The 20,535-nt window shown below is 34.6% G+C and overlaps 1 protein-coding gene across 1 annotated transcript in view; it reads right to left on the reverse strand.

The window, feature by feature from the left end:
• TRIM37 (tripartite motif containing 37) overlaps positions 1 to 20,535 on the reverse strand; it is an 81,610-nt gene that overhangs the window by 49,579 nt on the left and 11,496 nt on the right. Inside the window, exons 5-12 of the mRNA XM_081108767.1 lie at positions 18,489 to 18,576; positions 16,035 to 16,157; positions 13,853 to 13,976; positions 12,684 to 12,751; positions 9,462 to 9,586; positions 5,244 to 5,294; positions 4,135 to 4,216; positions 2,742 to 2,818 (exon numbers count right to left, since the gene is read on the reverse strand). Coding sequence (XP_080964893.1) covers positions 2,742 to 2,818; positions 4,135 to 4,216; positions 5,244 to 5,294; positions 9,462 to 9,586; positions 12,684 to 12,751; positions 13,853 to 13,976; positions 16,035 to 16,157; positions 18,489 to 18,576 — 738 coding nt within the window. The remainder of the gene's footprint in view (positions 1 to 2,741; positions 2,819 to 4,134; positions 4,217 to 5,243; positions 5,295 to 9,461; positions 9,587 to 12,683; positions 12,752 to 13,852; positions 13,977 to 16,034; positions 16,158 to 18,488; positions 18,577 to 20,535) is intronic.

Genomic DNA, 20,535 nt, shown 5'->3' on the forward strand with positions numbered 1-20,535 from the left:
TTGATTTTTTGCAGAGAGGAAGGGAAAGGGATAGAGAGTTAGAAACATCGATCAGCTGCCTCCTGCATACCTCCTACTGGGGATGTGCCCGCAACCCAGGTACATTGACCGGAATCGAACCTGGGACCTTTCAGTCCACAGGTAGACGCTCAATCCACTGAGCCAAACTGGTTAGGGCTCCACTGCTAGTTTAAGGTTTTCTGTTTATCAATAGTTTTGAGCAATTTGATTATAATGTGCTTTGATGTACCCTTCATGTTTCATCTGCTTGTAGTTCATTGAGTTTCCTAAATCTGTGTGTTTTAATTTTTATCAAGTTTACAAAGTTCTCCCCATTTTTTCTTTATTTGTTCTTCTGATTCCCTCCTTTAAGGAATCCAGTTATCTATACATTAAGTTGTTTCAGGTTGTTCTGTTTTGGAATTTGTTTTTCTATGTTTCATCTTGGACAGTTTTTATTGCTATGCCTTCAAGTGTGAGTAATCTTTCCTTTTGCAATATCTAACCTGTCATTCATGCCATCCAGTGTACTTTTCATTTCCAATATAGTTCATTTTCAAGTTCAATTTGAGTCTTTTATATATCTCTACTTAACTTTTGAACAAGTGGAATAGTTAGAACTGTCTTAAATGTCCCTGTTTCCTACTTCTCACATGAAAACCAAGCTGTCTTTTTTAAAGCCAGACATTCAAAGATTTCAAAAAATCTAAAACACAAGCTTCTCATCAAATATTATTTCACTTCAAAAAAGTTATATTCATGAAAATGGTCTTTATGTTAACACATAATTATAATTTTTAAGTGAATTAATAAAATTTTTAAAATCTTGTTTTAATTTCTAATTCAGATAATATCAATAGATATAATCCACATAGAGAAAAAGTTCTTGCTTAATTTTGAGTATTCTCATTATTGGTTATGTCTTCCCATCTCTTGAATGCCAATTAAACTTTGATTGAACAGCACATATTGAATATTTTACTTTGTGGGGTGCTGGACATTTTGTGATCTTACAAATTTTCATGAGCTTTGCTCTGGGGAACAATTATTTGAAAATATGATCCTTCGAGATTGTGCTTTTATTTTTTAGGTAGGTCTAGAGCAGTGCTCAGTCTAGAACCTAGCTGTTCCCCTCTACTGAGGCAAATGCCTCATGAATTATAAATTTCTCCACTGTCATAATGGGAACAGACAGATCCTGGCCCTGTATGAACACCAGACACCACTTCCTGTAATCCTTTCAGATTATTTTTTCCCCAAACTCAGCTTCCTCACAAATGAGCCCTAAACGGTACTCTTCTGAGTACTTGAAGGGAACACCCTACAGATCTCTGGAGCTCTCTGCCTATGCAGCTCTCTCCTCTCTGGTATTCTGTCCAATACACTCAAGCTACATCGGTCTTCCTGGACACTCAGCACTGTCTACTCCATGCAGGGAGTCTGCCACACTATCTCAGTTCACCCTCCTGAAAATTCTCTCATGGCTGTAAACTGGGGTAATCATAGAACTCATCTGTCCATTTCTTATCTATTGGGAATTGTTTCCATTGGTTGCCTCATGTCCAATGCCTAGAAAATGTTTATTTTTCTCTTTTCTTTTTGGTTATTGCAAGAGAAAGGGTTATTCTTCTGTTACTCCATTATAACTGAAAGCAGACATTTCATATCAAATCAACAGATTTTAATGCAATAAAGTCAAATTTACTAATATGGTTTTAGATTCCACATTACAAATTACATTTACCAACCAAGCACTCATTCAATTTGGTGTAATGTCAAAGAAGAGTCACAATTATCTAAAACTGCTTTTTCAAATGTTCCTCCCTTTTTAACCACAAGAAAAATTTTTTTTATAACTTTGGTAACAAAGACTTATTGTTACTGATCATTTCTCAGTGCATAAAAATACTGAATTATTATATTGCACACTTGAGACTAATATAATGTTATGTGTTAATAAGACCTCAATATTAAAATAAATATGTTTATCCTTAACAAAAAAGGAGATTAGTGGTTGCCCGGGACAGGGAAAGAGGAATAGGAAGTGGCTGGTAATGGGTATAGAATTTCTTTGTGGGATGATAAAAATGTTATAAAATCAGATATTAGGGATGTGTTGTAGAACTTGGGGAATAACACACACAAAAAATCTACTGAATTGTATACTTATTTATAAGATAAATTTTATGGGAGTTAAATCATATCTCATAAAAAAAACTTTTCTCAACTGCATGATATTCAAAATCTGTGAGGCTAGATTTTATATATAAATTTCAACCAACTGAACTTATTGCACACAAATTAAATATAGAAGCAGATATGGGAATCCAGCCATCTTCTTTTTAAGTATATATCAAGAGATTTCCAAAAGTGCAAAATACATATATTTTTATCAGGAAAAAAATATTTATGTTAATATACAATAGGTTATTATTTTTAAATTAATACAATTTTTGTATTTTTTTCCTCTGTTTTAACTTCTAATTCAGAAAGTATCACTAGATATAACACCCATAAAAAAAAATACTCATTAGGGTTCCCAATAAATTTTAAGAGTATAAAGAGTCCTGAGGCCACACAATTTGAGAACTGCCAGTCTATGTCATCATCCTATTCCTGGGATATACACTTTCACAAATATAATACAGTAATTAAAAAAAAAGTTAATAAAAAAATTATAAAGAGGAATGTACCAGTATGTAAACACACACTAAAGTTTGTTATTTAATCACATGTCTTACTTGGAAGTTTCAGGCAAGCCAGCTGAGAGTTCCAGAAACACAGATAAGTAGTAACCACGAACAACTCCATTTCCATCCTAAAAAAAAAAAAGAAAAAAAGAAAGAAGTTATAGAAATACAAATTCCAGCCACAATTAAAAAAAAAAAAAATACAGACTAATATATGATATTTGGATTAGGAAGTACTTCTAAACTTAGAAGCAATAAAAAAAAATAACAGAAAGACCAAAAGATTTGATTTTGTAACAATTCAAAACTTTTTTACATTAAGAAAAATACCTGATGGCTGCCTTTCCAGCCACTTTCTGAGCTATAGAGGCATAACATGCACTCTTGTGTCTTGTTGGCTGGTTTGCTGTATATGTTATTGTTAATAATAAATGTTCCCTCCTGTTCAGATTGACAACAAAGTGGCACAGAAGCCAAGAGATTAAATATGTGTAAATCCATGAATTCATATTTTTTAAAACCTAATTAATCACTTTCAGAGAATATGGAAAACTGGTAAATTACAGGAAAGAATCCTGCCTCTTCTAAATGAACTGTTATTGATTAATCAAATAATAAAGGACAGTATCTCTTTATAAAAGTATGACAACTAATAAGCAAAAACAAAAAAAACCCCATAAAATGAGAATATCACAGTTTTTGTTTTGTTTTGAAATATATTTTATTGATTTTTTACAGAAAGGAAGGGAAAGGGATAGAGAGTTAGAAACATCGATGAGAAACATCGATCAGCTGCCTCCTGCATACCCCCCACTGGGGATGTGCCCGCAATCAAGGTACACGCTCTTGACTGAAATCGAACCTGGGACCCTTGAGTCCGCAAGCCGATGCTCTATCCACTGAGCCAAACCGGTCAGGGCAGAGAATATCACTCTTTTGAGTGATATAGGCAATGAGCATCAATAGCTGCCAATACCACAAAGAGATACGACTAGACAACATGTGATTTAAAAAACCAGCACTACTTATATTCTTGCCATAGGAATGAACTATGTATCTCATCATGCCACTGAATCCAGCTGCCAATTTACAGAAAATACATAGATCAAGGGAACATACTGAAATTTACAATGAGTATGCAATTAGCATACGTATGCTCTGATGGCTTTCTGTATTTTATTTTTAAAAATGCTTTTAAGAATTTTAAACATGTCTTCTGAAGACAAGAATCTTCATACAAACAAGAAATAAGAGTCAACAATGTCTGGATTCACACTGTTCATATTTAATTCACTTTTCTGTAGAATTAGTAATAGAACTTATAAAGAAACATTAAAATTGTCTTTAATTTCTTACTCCACCAAAAAAGTGAACCAGTGTACTACAGAACCCTGAAAGAAAGATCTTGGGTTTAAAAGAATTATTAAAAATATGAAAAACTTACTGGGTAAACTTTTAATCTCCAACAAAGTCCTGAAACTTGAAGAGGTGGACTGTAAACAGGATCTGCTCTCTGGCGCAAAGTGCTAAAGTAAAAGAAAACCAATCAAATCAAAGGATCAAAACCAACCACTTTACTTATGTTACTTACTTGAAGCCATGGACAAAGTAAAAGGTGACTAATCAAGTCAAGATTACACTGGATAAATTTATATATAGTTGCATTTAGAAATAAAATAAAATTTAATAATACTGAAATATTCAGCAGTATCTTCAGTTTTAGGTCACCTCAAAACTGTGATATTTAAGAGAAAAGGGAAAACAACTAAGTATACTGAATTTAATTACCATTTCAACAAGTAATCTTTCACCAATAAAGAAGAAAAAAAAAGTCTCTCTTCCTCTTATCCCTGGTAGTATAATTATCTTTTTTTTTTAAATGGAAAAACAAAAAGAGCATGTGCTAAATCTTAATGTATGTGGGGAAAGTCTTGGAAAGTTTATATTTTAGCCACAAAATTATCCCATAAGAAAAACAAATTATATATGAAGTGGTATAAATTCTCAGTTTGCCTTATTTTGATGGTTATCACCTCCTGGAATTTTCCTCCCCAGGCAAGACCTTATATTCTTGGTTTGCAGCCCTTGAAGACAAATTTCTAGGACCTTTTTTTTTATGGTCTTCATTCATAATCTTAGAGAAAAAGCAATAATGGCTAAAAAAAAATTAACATGTAAATTACAAAGCTTAAAATAATGACTTCTTGTCCTCACTCTGAGTTCAGAGAAAATGGACCCAAATGGGACTTGTTATTATCGCTTTTATTTCTAAAGATGGGTAATGGGCTCATTGATCCCTATCATCCCATTCACCCCATCTTAACAAAGGCCAAGTGGACCCTATTGTATAAGACATGACTCCCTGCCCCTGACTAGAGAAGCAATTGGTCCTGAAGAAATAATACAATCCAAACAATTGACCATTATGCTTCTAATAGGAAATTTGTTTCTGCTAAGACAACACTGAGTGTCACAGTTCATTAGTCTATATCCTACCCTGGAATAGCACCTTCTTGGCACATACTAAAATCCAGAGTTGTCAAAAACTCTTACCTGAAATTCTCTAAAACAAAAGTAGCTGAATCATAAGATGGTACTAATTCACTAAAAAAAAAAAGGAAAGGCAAATTATTATTTGGCTTCTGTAAGTTTAACGTTTCATTTAGTTAAAAAACAGAGTCCCTTTATTAAATTAAAATAAGTCCCTAAGAAAATTTTTAATCCTTATTAAAAATAACATAAAGTCAAATAAATTCATAAAACCATCAGAAGATTAATTACATCAAATGTTTGCAATGAAATAGAGGACTAAACAAATACTTTATAAAATATCTTTTTTTACAAGGCAATATATAATTAAGTATTAAAATAAGAGACAAAACAGTACTCAAAATAGGAAAAGGAAGAAACGGATGCTTAGGCTAGAAACCTGAAATACAGAACCAACATAAACAGATTTAAAAGCCAAAAGAAACAACAAGAACAAAAGACATCACAATAAATTCCCAAACTTCCGTCTTCAGAACAAATTATGAGGAATACTGAGAGACCCTAAAGAGAATTTTTACTAGGAAATAAACCTATGCAATATTATAGGATAAGACTACATAATCACAAAAGGGGCAAGCCTTAGGATGGACTAGCACATTAACAGTTCTTGGCAAAGCAAGATTACCTCAGGCAACTTTAGTGTCATAAGGGCTTCTCCAAAGAGAAATGAACTGTGATCACATAAGGTAGGCACAATGATAGACCACCTGGCTGCTAAATATCCTTATATCATGACAACAGTCTGTAGCATTTTCATTAGAATACCATAGAGTCACAGTCACTAAAACTTTTATGATACAGCACTGCCATACATAGTACTGTAACACAGTGTTATACATTTAATATATAAAACTATAAATTTACCAAGAAGATAAAACTGTAAGCCATTCACATCTTCTGATCTACTTATTGAAGTTCAATTCATGAAAATTTGTGATTACCAAAATAAGATATAAGATCCATCCATACCATTTTCACACTATTATAGTGCCTAAAAAAATTTGTGGTTTGTGCCCTAGCCGGTTTGGCTCAGTAGATAGAGTGTCAACCTGCGGACTGAAGAGTGCCAGGTTCGATTCCGGTCAAGGGCACATGTCTGGGTTTCAGGCTCGATGCTGAGTAGAGGGCATGCAGGAGGCTGCTGATCAGTGACCCTCATCATTGATGTTTCTATCTCTCCCTCCCTCTCCCTTCCTCTCTGAAATCAATAAAAATATATTAAGAAAAAATTAGTGGTTTGCCAGTAAAAATATAGATTAAAAAAATTCATTATTGTTTTTTTTTATGATAATAGCTCACATCTTTTTTTCATCTCCTTCAGAGGTTATCTGAAATTGTGCCAATGTTAACCACTCGGCTTGCAAGTAAGGTACAGCTTTATCTTCTCAGTTTTCTTTATTTCTTTACCTCCTCTACTCTGGTCTTTAAGATGACTGAATTTATTACTTTAAACAAAAAATTCTTATCTTTTATGCTCTACCTGAGGACAACTCTACAGTCTTATTTCCTACAACACCCCACCAATAGTCCTACAAATTCTGGTTGAAATTATTTCCTTGCTATCCTCCAAATATAGCAGCTCCTATCACATCCTAAATGTTTCAAGATCTTCTATGATTTCTTTCTAGATTATAAAGTTTTGACCACACTAGTCTTTTCAGAATTTCTGACAGAAGAGTATATAACCGAGTAACACATACTGGAATTTAAGTTACAATTCTCTACTATTTAATTTGAAATATATACTCAGTAAATTAGTTCCTCTTCTATGTCTCCTTTGCAGCGCCCACAACAGCACTGAGCACATAGTCTTGAATAAATAACATTGCATTTGCTTAATGACCTTTTATTCTCCATTGTGGCTCCATCACCAATCATCAATTGATGGAATTTCACCCAGTCCCATGATCTTAAAGCTTAGAACATTCACCACTGCTTTGCACATCTAAACTTTGGTCTGTAACTTAATGTCAATAAATGCGGCCTTTCTTATTTGGCCCTCTTTCTTTGCTGATCAATGCACTAACATATGAACACACCTGTTTCCTGTGTACTGATTGCCACTCATAAACTAAGTTTATAATAAAAATTATGGTTCAGTTATAAGACAAAATTTCCAGTAAGAATAAGCATTCCTGGTGAGAGGGAGTACTACAGGCACCTTCACCCATGGCAAGCTCCCTAATTATCAGATTTGTAAAAAAAAAAAAATTTTTGGTGGTTTCTTCTTTATTGATGTGCCTTCTGCCGAAACCCTCACCCCCCTGGTGTCTGTGTCTATTGGTTAGGCCTATATGCATGCATACAAGTCATAAGGCTGTTTCTTAAATGTACCACAGTTCTCAAAATGCTAGAAATACTTGATAGTATTTCATAAGCCATCTCTAAAGTTTAAGATGAACTAAAGTCTGTCATACCAATATATTTCTCTGAAGCAGTGGTTTAACCTCTCATCTTAGGAATAAGCTGAGTTAAAAAAAGAAAAAAAGACTACAAACTCCTACCTGTAGCCAATGTTATGGACTGAATTATGTCCCCCCAAATTCATATGTTGAAGCCCTAACTTCCAGCATGACTATATTTGGAGACCTTTAGGGAGATATTTAAGGTTGAATGATGTAGTAAGAGCAGGACCCTAACCCTAACCAGGGTTTGTTAATTAACAAACAATATGCCCCGTTTCTTTAGAAGAGGAAAAGACACCAGAGAAAGACATCTTTTCTATGCATGCAGATAAAAGGTCATGTTGAGAACAGAGCAAGGAGCCAGCTGTCTATAAGCAAAGAGGAGAGCCTCACCAGAAATCACATTTTCTAGCACTTTGGTATTAGACTTCTTCACCCCAGAACTGAGCAAATAAAATTCTGCTGTATAAGCCATCCATTTGTGGTATTTTGTTATGGCAATCCAAGTAAACTAATACGCTCACAGAGATTTTATTTCAAATGTCCTGGGGGTATGGGCCAACAGTGGTAAATTTCCAAAAGAATCCCAAGTGAATCTAACATACAACCAGTGTTAAGAATCACTGCTCTTAACAGCACAGGGTAATTTAAACATGCTTAAAAAAATATGCTGTTCAGAAGAATTCTAAGACTGCCCAGGGTGAAAACTAAAAAGATACATAGAAAGCAACCAACTATTATTTCCAGATTTTTTAGGATCTGGAGAGAACATCTTATCACCATTAAAATCTTCTGGCATTTCATGCTTTATGTGTTTTCCTTTTGAGAACATACATGTAAATGAGTTATAGTCACTGTGTAATAAGATATAAGTAAACTCAAAGGTAAATAAAAGGATGGATATGAGAAAACACGGCTGGACCTTGAGAACATCATGCTAACTAAAACAAGTCAGACAGAAAGAAAAGTGCTATATGATCTCATGGATATGAGGAATCTTTAAAAGAGAAGTCAAAAGGTACCAACTTCTAGTTACAAAACAAACAAGTTTATAGAACTATATTTTACAGCATGGTGATTATAGTAATAACACTGTATTGCATATCTGAAACCTACTAAGAGAAGTCTTAAGAAAAAAATGTTTTCTATGTATGGTGATGGATGTAAACTATAATCTAGACTAATTGTGATAATTTCTCAGTATATAAAATATTATATCATTATATCATCCTGAAACAGGATGTTATTTCAAGTATATCTTCACGTAAGAAAAGGAATAAACGGACAGACATGAAACAAACTGTGATCAATTATTTCTTCTCTACAGTATGGAAGATGAAGATCCAGGAAGAAACCAATTCCTAATTCACTACCACCCTCTCTTTTCACTAAAAAATGTATAAGTCGCCGAAACCGGTTTGGCTCAGTGGATAGAGCGTCGGCCTGCGGACTGAAGGGTCCCAGGTTCGATTCCGGTCAAGGGCATGTACCTGGGTTGCGGGCACATCCCCAGTGGGGAGTGTACAAGAGGCAGCTGGTCGATGTTTCTCTCTCATCGATGTTTCTAACTCTCTATCTCTCTCCTTTCCTCTCTGTAAAAAAAAAACTCAATAAAATATATTTAAAAAAAAATGTATAAGTCCACAAGAATTTTTTAAAACCAGATTTATATGCATAAACTAAAGTTCGCTAGACCACATCATTATAAACAGAACCTTAAAAAATGAAGCAAAGAAAAACAGCGTTTTTTAAAAATGATTATGTGCATTTGCACATAAACTTAATATGAAAATGAAATTTAAAAACTGTGTCATACCTGGTAAAATCTGGTGGAACAGGAGTGGTAACAAAGGATGCCATGGGCTTGCGATGAACTTGCTGAAACATCATGAGGATCTCTGAGCTCTTAGATATCAACTCACTCTTACTACAAGATCGTAACTGTGTGAGGAAACAAAGTACCTGACTAAATAAACAAAATTACTGTTCAGTGGCAAATAAAAATTGTTTTGGTTATATACTGAAAAAAATTAGGTTAAAAAAACAGAATGACTTAAAGTGGGTTTTAGAATGAAAAATCTACAAAAAAATCTAGGTTATTTATTTCTATTCTAAACAATATAGTCAGGGAGTAAGTGTATTTGATTTTAAAGCATTTTTCTCTCCTCATATCTTAGGGTAAATCCAATTTTAAAAAACTACAAATATACTTTGCACTACAGTGAAGCCATGAGGTATCTTAATAAACAAACTCCTATAGGTTTATAGCCTTCAAATAGGTTTTCTCAAAATGTATTCCAGGGACCAGAGAAACATTAAGATGTAATGCACACACAAAAAGTTTTAAGCTATATCGATTTGGGAAACAGCCAAAGGTAAAAAAGTGATAAATCCAACTTTAGTAAAATAAGCATGGTAGTTAAGACTACTAATTTTGTATTCAAAACAACTAGTTCAAAGTTCTAATTCTGCTACAAACTAATTATATGATGCTGTCAGTTCATTTGCAAAACTGAAATAATATCTATGATTGTTTTGCTGGGTTTAACAATCATGAAGCTGAATGTGAAAAAGCTTTGTAAACTATTAAGAGCTAAACTGTGTCTCCCCAAAACTCTTACGTTGCAGTCCAAATTCCTCAGAATGTAATCGTATCTATCTATATATATATAAAAGCCTAATATGCAAATTGTCCCCTCAGGAGTTCGACCGGGAGTTCAATCTCTCGCTATGACATGTGCTGACTACCAGGGGGCAGTGCAGAACAAAGGAAGGCTCCAGCTGGCAGCCTGGGAAGGGAGGCCCTGATCGCAGGCCAACCCTAGGGATGCTACCCTGCATAAATATCATGCACCGGGCCTCTAGTTTGGAGATAAGGTCTTTAGAAAACAGAGAGAAGGCAGCCATTCACAAACCAAACTGAAGGACCTCAGGGGAAACCAAACCTGCCAATATCTTGATGTAAATCAGCCTCTAGAATAGGGGTGGGCAAACTTTTTGACTCGAGGGCCACAATGGGTTCTTAAACTGGACCGGAGGGCCGGAACAAAAGCATGGATGGAGTGTTTGTGTGAACTAATACATGTTAACACTGCTGCTGGTGAAGGAGCGGAGGGAGAGCAAGAGAACCCTCTGCTCTTTCGGCTCCGCAGGCCGGATAGAACAGCCAAACAGGCCGGATCCGGCGGGCCGTAGTTTGCCCATGGCTGCTCTAGAACAATGAAAATAAATTGTTATTGTTTAAGCCTCCCCCGAGGATGTTTTTATTGATTTTGCAGTGGTTCTCAACCGTCTGGCCCTTTAAATACAGTTCCTCATGTTGTGACCCAACCATAAAATTATTTTCGTTGCTACTTCATAACTGTAATGTTGCTACTGTTATGAATCGTAATGTAAATATCTGATAATGCAGGATGGTCTGAGGTGACCTCTGTGAAAGGGTCGTTCGACTGCCAAAGGGGTCGCGACCCACAGGTTGAGAACTGCTGCTTTAAAGAAAGAGTAAAGAGTAAGGGGGATAGAATGGGGGGAGGGGAGAGGGAGTGAGAAAGAGAAAGAAATATTGATGTGATAGAGAAACATCGATTGGTTGCCTTCTGTACATGCCCCGAAAGGATTAAACCAGCAACCCAGGTATGTGCTTTAAAAAAACAACAACACTTTTTTGAGGAATAACTGACATAAATGATGTAAGATAAACTGCATGTATTTAAAGTGTGTAATTTGATTAAGTTTTGACAAATGTATATACCTGTGAAGCCATCACCATAGTCAAGATAGTGAACTTTACCATTATCTCCCAAAATTTGTGCTTGTTTGTAAGCTCTCCTGATTCCTTCCCCCTCCAAGCAACCTCCTATCTGCTTTCTTTCATTATAGGTAAGTTCCCATTTTCTGGAGTTTTATGTAATTGTAATCATACACATTACGTACTCATTTTATGTCTGCCTCCTTTTCTGAGCAAAATTATTTTGCAATTTGCTCATATATCAATTGTAGCTTTATTTGTAAAAGCCAAAAAAAAAAAAAAATGAAAAAAGAAAAAGCGCAACCCAAACAGCCATAAACAGCTGAATGAAAACACAAATCATGGTATATAACATATAAGAAAATACTACTCAGCAATTAAGAAGGAAAAGCAGCCCTAGCTGGTCTGGTTCAATGGTTAGAGTGCCGGCCCACAGACTAAAGGGTCAAGGATTCAATTCTCGTCAAGGGCACATACCTTGGTTGCAAGCTCAATCCCGGGCCTGGTTGGGGTGCATGCAGGAGGCAACCAATCAATGTGTCTCACATCGATGTTTCTCTCTATCTGTACCCCTCCCCTTCTATTCTTTCTAAAAAACAATGGGAAAAAATACCCCCAGGTAAGGATTAACAAAAAAAAAGGAAAGGCAGATGAATATTGTCCCCTCTTTAGAAGCACATATACTAAAATATGAATACAGAAAAGATTAGTATAGTCCCTGCACAAGAGTGACATGTTAAAAAAAAAAAAAGACGACTATACCAAATAGTTATGTAACACTACACAATTATTTATTCATTCACTATATACTTAACACTCACTTACCAGCAAACTAAAATATAAACTCTATGGGGACAGATTTTTTTACTATTTTGTCCATTGCTATGTTCCAAATATCTAAAACAATGCCTGCTCTTTGATACTTAACTAAAATGTACTTAATAAATAAAAACACTAAGTTTATAATAAAAATCACATAGTATATATAGGTAATTGGCAATAATATTCTGTCTCAAAGGCACCACTTAAGTCACAAAGTCAGAGATTTTAATCTTTTATAGACTTAGATGCTATGCACCATTCTTACAAAACAGAATAAATCTAAATTTTATTTAGTTCCCAAACCTGATGGAGAAAACATAGAATCAGCTAAATCCTATTTTATAAAAATCCCTAGTATAGCACATAGATCACAAGATCTTTTGATCTTATATAATCGCTATCAAAAAGAATTTTAAAGTATGTGGACAAAAAAGGGTAAAGACTTCATTACATTTAATATTTCATTACCTGGTGCTCTACCTCCTGAAGTAAGGATTCCAAAAGCTCTGTTTCTTGTGTTAGAGAAGTCTTCTGACCTATTTAAAAATAACAAAACACCAATACTCATGCTCATTATTATTTTAATAAAATTAACTTTCACGAAATACATTCAATTACAAGAAATTAATTTTAGGAAAGCAAAACTTCATTACAGCTATCCTAAAAATTTTTCTCAGAGCTTTAAGAGGTTGATTCTAAATTCTAATAGCTCTGACAAGAGGATTTCAGAACCAACCCTAACTACAGTTTTAAACAAAATGTAATTTAGATTTTTTATTAAATTCATCTAAGAAATATACAATGACAATATACTTTGTAAAGAAATTAACGTTATTGCTTCTTCCAAAGGGCTATAATGATTTAGAATAGTAAACTTTTTACTCAGTCAACAATTCTGAAATAATTCCTCCCCAAAATTTAAATTGTGGCATAAAAAAATAAAGTAAGTGGGCCATATATTTATGTTTACTGTCAGCAAAAGGTTATGTTCTTTGAACATAAGAAGAACCTGTAAAAAAAGAATGCCCCAAAGTTCTCAAGAAACTGGAAAAACACAGGAATAAAGGAATCATTATTACAGAAATTACTATCAAAAAGGAAGAAAGAAACTGCTTCATAGGTTAAAAAGAAAGTTAACAAGATAGGCATACTTGCCTAATCAGACCATTGTCTTTTTAAATCACAAAGTCTGAAGAGCTGGAAGCATATCTAGTGAGGCTAATAGAAGTTATATTAATTTGGAGTAATGTTTTTGATAAGGGGAACACTTAATAGGAGGAATTTTTATTTTTATTTTTATTTTTATTTTTTTTTTAAATATATTTTATTGATTTTTTACAGAGAGGAAGGGAGAGGGATAGAGAGAAACATCGATGAGAGAGAAACATCGATCAGCTGCCTCCTGCACACCCCCCACTGGGGATGTGCCCGCAACCCAGGTACATGCCCTTGACCGGAATCGAACCTGGGACCCTTCAGTCCGCAAGCCGACGCTCTATCCACTGAGCCAAACCGGTTTCGGCAGGAATTTTTATTTTTAAGCCAATCTTTTCCTAGCATAAAGAACTCACCAACCTTTTCTCTTCAAAGATTGAACCTGAGCCCCAGTTACTCCAGCAGCATAGAAAAACACTCACCCATCAGTGTTATAAGCTTATTCTTCAGCTGCGTGTCTAGCCGTGCAATCATCATCTCCACTGCATTCCTAATTTCCCGAACACGCTCATCTTTTGCATTTCTTACAGCTTCTACATTTCTTTCCTAAAAAATAAATAAACAGGTAGCAGGTTCAAATCCCAGTCAGGGCACACACCTAGGTTTGGGGTTCATTACCCAGTTGGGGCACATATGACAGGCAACCAATCGTTTTTTCTCTCTCACATCGATGTTTCTCTCTCTCTCTGCCCTCCCAACCCCCAACTCCTCTCTGTAAAATCAATAAACATATACTCAGGTGAGGATTACAACAAAAAAAATAATAAAGAAAAAAAAAAGCATAAGCTAATAATCCTTTTTAATTATTCATATATCATAGAAAAATCATGGCCTTAAAAACATTTTACATTGAAAAGAATCAGGAAATATATTTCTTAAAATTAAACAATAAAGCTGGGCTGGTGTGGCTCAGTGGTTGAGCGTCAACCTATGAACCAAGTAGGGGACATACAGGAGGCAGCCAGTTGATAAATCTCATACTTGATGTTTCTATCTCTCTTTCCCTCTCCCTTCCTCTCTGAAATCAATAAAAATATTTTTTAAATAAACAATAAATAAACCATAAACAATAAATAAATAAATAAAGTATAAATAAAAGATAGGTACGTAATTACAAAAATTGGTTTAGGTAACATACAGAACACATACTCAAAGCCCCAATTATATCTCTTATAAGAAACCATTTCAAACCAAAAGTTTACTAAGGGGAACACTTAATAGGAGGAATTTCACATCGTGCAAAACCCTAAAATAATTTAAAAAATTTTTAAACCATATCTACAGAGTTTTTTTTAGAAGGAAAAAATAGATTTTCAAAGACTGCAGAGTACATGGAGATTTTTTAACAGCAAAACTCAGAAAAAAGCATCATTTCCTATACTTACTATTATTATAAATACAAGCAGTAAGAATCGCAACCTAGAATACTCTTCCTAATAACCACATTATAATATTGCCAAGAGAAAACAGAAAAAAAAAAAAAAAAGGTAAAGGCCAAATGATTTTGTAGATAGTATACATACAACTCAAAACATTACTTTCTGTATAAAAAAAGTTATAATGTGAAACTTTATTCCTGAAGGGGGATAAAGATGACATCTTAAGTTAGGAATGGTCCACAAATCTCATTTATAACAATTATCAATCTGGCAACTTTAAACAAAATATATTCCAAAAGTATATATAGTATTTAAATGTTTGAAGCTTAATGAATTTTCCCACAGAACTATTATAAATGGTAAATAGCTCACCAAAACTGTTTGACCCATACAGCATCTAAAGAGTACTGTTAAATATTACTCTTTTAATTCTGCGGAGTTCTAATTCAGGACATCAGAAATACTTCATTCCTTCGCAGCAGAAACCCCAAAAGCTGGGGGCCCAAAGAATGAATAATTTAATGACTTTCTAAAAGTCAATATTGAGTGTATAACAAAACAGTCTTATTTAACTCATTAACTGATTCCAGACAATTCTCTGGCTCCAACTACAGAACAGGCGAGGGGTTTAGACTCTAATTCCTAGGCTAGGGTGACTATAAATATATCCTATCAAATTTTCAAATTTTGCCTGGCTGGCATGGCTCAGTGGTTGAATATTGACCTGTGAATCAGGAGGTTACGGTTCAATTCCGGTCAGGGCACATGCCCAGATTGCAGGCTTGATCACCAGTGTCGGTCAGGTGTGCAGGAAGGAGGCAGCTAATCAATGACTTTCATCATTGATGTTTTTCTCTCTCTCTCCCTCTCCCTTTCTCTCTGAAATCAACAAAAAATATATTTAAAAATATATATATGCCTAAAATTATTTTAAATCTTAATTTCAACATCTGATTGATTTATATTATAAAAATATATAGTATAGACTATAGTATACATAGTATAGACCAGGGGTGGGCAAACTTTTTGACTCGAGGGCCACAATGTGTTCTTAAACTGGACCGGAGGGCTGGAACAAAAGCATGGATGGAGTGTTTGTGTGAACTAATATAAATTCAAAGTAAACATCATTACATAAAAGGGTATGATCTTTTTTTTTTTTTTAGTTTGCCCACGGCTGGTATAGACTATCAAAAGGATAATCATCTTTTAGTAGTAGTCTTACCACTTCTTGAACTAAGCTGATTAGTTCCATGAGACGCCGACGAAGTTTAGCTACCTCTTCATTCACTTTAGTAACATGCTGCTCGTAAATTTCCGCCAAAGGTTTAAAGGTATGTCCACCGTGCTATTTAAATTAATAAAATAGTTAAAAAAAACATCTTCATATATCTCATCTGCATTTACATTCCTCTATTAACACTCTATGAACACTAATATACTGGCAAATATTTCCAAATGAATTTTATTTTTTTGGCTGCCTTTGTTAAAATAAGTCACAGCTTGCTTAAAGTCACTTGGCCCATGTAAAAAATCCTTCAATTGTGGATAAAGATCTTAAGCAAAATGTTTACACTGATCTAGAAATCTTCACTCATTAGAGAGAACCAAGATACTTAGTCATGGCTCAAAGCAGCTGACACAACCTCATTTGTCACTCTTCTCTTGATCAGCACTAGCCTTCTGTCCCCCCATCAGGCCTTTGCAAAAGTAGCTCGTACTTACTCAAAAATAATTCTCCATCTTCCCTCCCAAACTCTCCACCTCGAAACTCCTACTCATCCTTTGGAACTTAGCTCAGGATTAGAGGGTCAGGTCTCATAGTTATCCATTCTTATCAGACTGTATACTTATTCCTAATATCTATTACAACAATTAATTTAAGTACATAGCTAGTTATTTGATATCTATCTTGTTTATCACTGAATACCTAGTCTCTAACACAAATGAATAAATTAGAAAGACATTTGAGGAAAAGACCCATGGTACACTATTAGCAAAAGCAATAAACCCATTCTTCATGCCACAAAGAGTTACTGCAGAGACAGAAGGCCCATACAATTTAGCCTTACAAATCCAGTTGTACTCAAAGAACAACTTTTTAAAGCTAACAGCCTAAAATCAATTTCCTATCCAAGTTATGTACTGTATTTCATCACAATCTCTGGACTGGTAAGTAGAACTTAAATTTCTATTACAAGGAATTTCCTTTAACAGAAAAGTACTTATTAGAATTGTCTTATTTGCCCAGCCAGTATGGCTCAATTGGTTGAGCCTCGGGCCATGCATCAAAAGGCCACCGGATCGATTCCTAGTCAGGGTACATGCCCAGGTGGATGGCTCGATCCAAAGGAGGGGGCATGCAGGAGGCAGCTGATCTATGTTTCTCTCTTATTGATGTTTCTATCTCTCTCCCCCTTCCTCTCTCTTTAAAATCAAAACATTTAAAAAAAAGAAAAAGAAAAAAGAACTGTCTTATTCAACCAAAACACCCAGCCATGGTCTCTATGAAAACAATGACATGGATTTTTGCATGTCCACTTAAAATATGAAAAATACTGTTTCCATTGCTTCTTACAAAGAAACATTTATTTAAAGTACTAAGTTGTGGGACATAAATTTTTTCTAGTCGGCACAAGAGTATTCAAATACCAACAGAAAAGCTCTCTAGCTGGTTTGGCTCAGCGGATAGAGCGTCTACCTGCGGACTGAAGGGCCCCAGGTTCAATTCCAGTCAAGGGCACATGCTCAGGTTGTGGGCTCGATCCCCAGTAGGGGTGGGTGCAGGAGGCAGCCAATCAATGATTCTCTCTCATCACTGATGTTTCTCTCTCTCTCTCTCTCTCTCTCTGAAATCAATAAAAATATATTAAAAAGCAAATATCTACAGAAAACTCTGAATTGAGTTCTACTCAACCAACTTGCCTGGCATTCTCTCCCAAAAATGTGCAAACTGATGACCTAAGAATGATTAATTCTTATTGCTAACAGACACCTCTAGATGTCTGCTCCCACCATGACTAACTTTCCCCACCAAGAATCTACTGTTTATTCTCAAACCTATTTATGCTTATTGTACTTATTATTGTAAGTATATAATTTAATTTTAATTAAACAACAGGACACAAATATAAAATAAAAAGCTACTTATAGGAAAACTAACTTCAATGTTTTAGACTTGATAAAGATAGATAACTTTAAAAAACTATTTTGAATTAGATTGGAAAAAATAAAAATTTAAAAAATAAAAAAAATTTAATTACCTAAAAAGCAAATCCTAAGATCTAGAAGTTTACATTCATATTTTTCACAAAGTGTTGTTCCATTTTAAATAAACCAAAATTGAAAAATTGTGGCCAGGACATGAGATCAACTGAACTTTAATGAAATAAAATAAAATAATTTAAAAAGACCTTGATCCTACAACTAAAGATTTGCAGATGGATATATACATTTTATAATTAAAAGAAAATATTTATGTAGGGGGTACACATCCCACACCAAAATCTCCCACAAAGGCTGTTTTTCTGACATAACAGAAAGAATGATACCTTCTGCTATAAAGCAAAATAATTTAATTTTCATTCTATAAACAAAGTAAAATATTATTTTCTTATCTAAATCAAACAAGTATTTCAGTGCTTTTAGTCTCTAAGCAAAAATAATTTGTTCTGCTCACCATTCCTCCCCAAAGTGCACACTGATGGCAGATACACTTCTTACAGGTCCAGCAAAATACACTAAGTTTTTCATGATGATTTTCACATCTATATATTATGAAAAGAAAATACAGCTATAAATTAAACTAAAATTGAAAAATAATTACCTTAACAAATTCCTAAGTTTGGGTAAACAGGTTGGTCAATTTTAAACAATTATATCTCAGGAAACAATATAAAATGTGTTCCATAGTCTTCTGCAAATTAAGCTAAATTACAATTTTCTTAAAATTCTGTTTTCATTCATCTATAAGAACTTGAAATCACATGAAAAATGCAGACTAGTTTTTGAATAAAGCACAAATATAACATCATTTCCCAATATTACTATAGATCAGAAATTTTCAACCCTTTTAAACTCATGGCACACAAACTGCTAAAATTCTGCAGCACGCCAAAAAATTTCTTTTTTGCTGATCTGACAGAAAAAATAGGTATAGTTTTGATTTATTCACACTGAACGGTTATTGTTACTATTATGTTAGCTGTTGTCATTTTTTTATTTGATAATGTAGGGGAAAAGAGGTCAGTGCCCCTAACTAAATAGTCAGATATTGCACATTTAAAAAATTCTTGTGGCACACCAAGTGAAAACCACTGCTATCGATAATAAATTCTAGCCTGCTACTACACTTTTGGACAAATCAGATTATGTGTTTGTATCTACATGAGCATGTATGTACGCACAAATACTTTCCCTACATGTGGTCAATGCTAACAATAAGACACGTGATTAACTGCACAAAGTAATACCAGGTTCTTCTGAAAAATCAACTCAATTTTAAAGTTTTCCCATGTTCACTTTGGCAGCACATACACTAAAATTAGGACAATACAGAAGAGATTAGTGTGGCTCTTGTACAAGGATGACACACAAATTCACGAAGCATTCCATATTTTAAATAAAATAGCCCAGCCACTGTTGCTCAGTGGTTGAGCACTGACCTATGAACCAGGAGGTCATGGTTCAATTCCCAGTGAGGGCACATTGTGGGCTTGATCACCAATGGGGGACATGCAGGAGGCAGCCAATCAATGATTCTCCCTCATCACTGATGTTTCTCTCTCTCCCTTCCTCTCTGAAATCAAGAAAAAAATTAAAAAATAAAATAAAATAAACATTTTCCCTTAAGTTGGAGATCTACATGCAAAGGAATGAAGATGTACATGGTTATTAAATGAACTGCATTCGCCACGTCCCAAATTCCTATGTTGAGAGCCCTAAGGTAACTGTACTTGGAACAAAGACTTTAAGGATGTTAAATAAGGTCATAAGGGCAGAGGCCTAACCCAATAGGACTAATGTCCTGACAAGAAAAGAAAGTTGCCAAAAGTGTACGCAAACAGAGAAAAGGCCATGTAAGAACACAGAGAGAAAAAGCCATATCCAAGTCAAGGAGAGAGGTCTCACCAGAAAGCAAACATGACAATACCCTGACCCTGAACTTCCAGCCTCCAATACTGTTTAAGGCACCCAGTCTATGCTATTCTATTATGGCAGCCCTAGTGGAGATTAGTTGGGTGACAATGTGAACATACTTAACACTACTGACCTGTACACTTAAAAATGGTTAAGATAGTAATGATGTTATGTGTATTTTAGCACAATAAATTTTTGTTTTAAGTTTTCTCTTGCTGCCTGACAAGCGTGGCTCAGTGGTTGAGTATCCATCTATGAACAAGGAGGTCGTGGTTCGATTCCTGGTCAGGACACAGGCCTGGGGTTGCTGGCTCGATTCCCAGCAGGGGGCATGTGGAAGGCAGCCGACCAGTGATTCTCTCTCATCATGGATGTTTCTCTCACCCTCTCCCTTCCTCTCTGAAATAAAAAAAATATATATATATTTTTTAAAAAGTTTCCTCTTGCCTTTAAAAGAAACAGTGTGCCTTTAAAAGAGACAGTGTTGCATTTGTTCTGTTCATCATTAAGCTTAGAGAAAATACCTAAATAGGTCTACATTTCATATTCTCATTTATAAGTAATATGAATATCCAATAGAAAATCAA

The sequence above is a fragment of the Myotis nattereri genome (assembly GCF_964212035.1).
Source record: "Myotis nattereri genome assembly, chromosome: 16".
Lineage (NCBI taxonomy): Eukaryota > Metazoa > Chordata > Mammalia > Chiroptera > Vespertilionidae > Myotis > Myotis nattereri.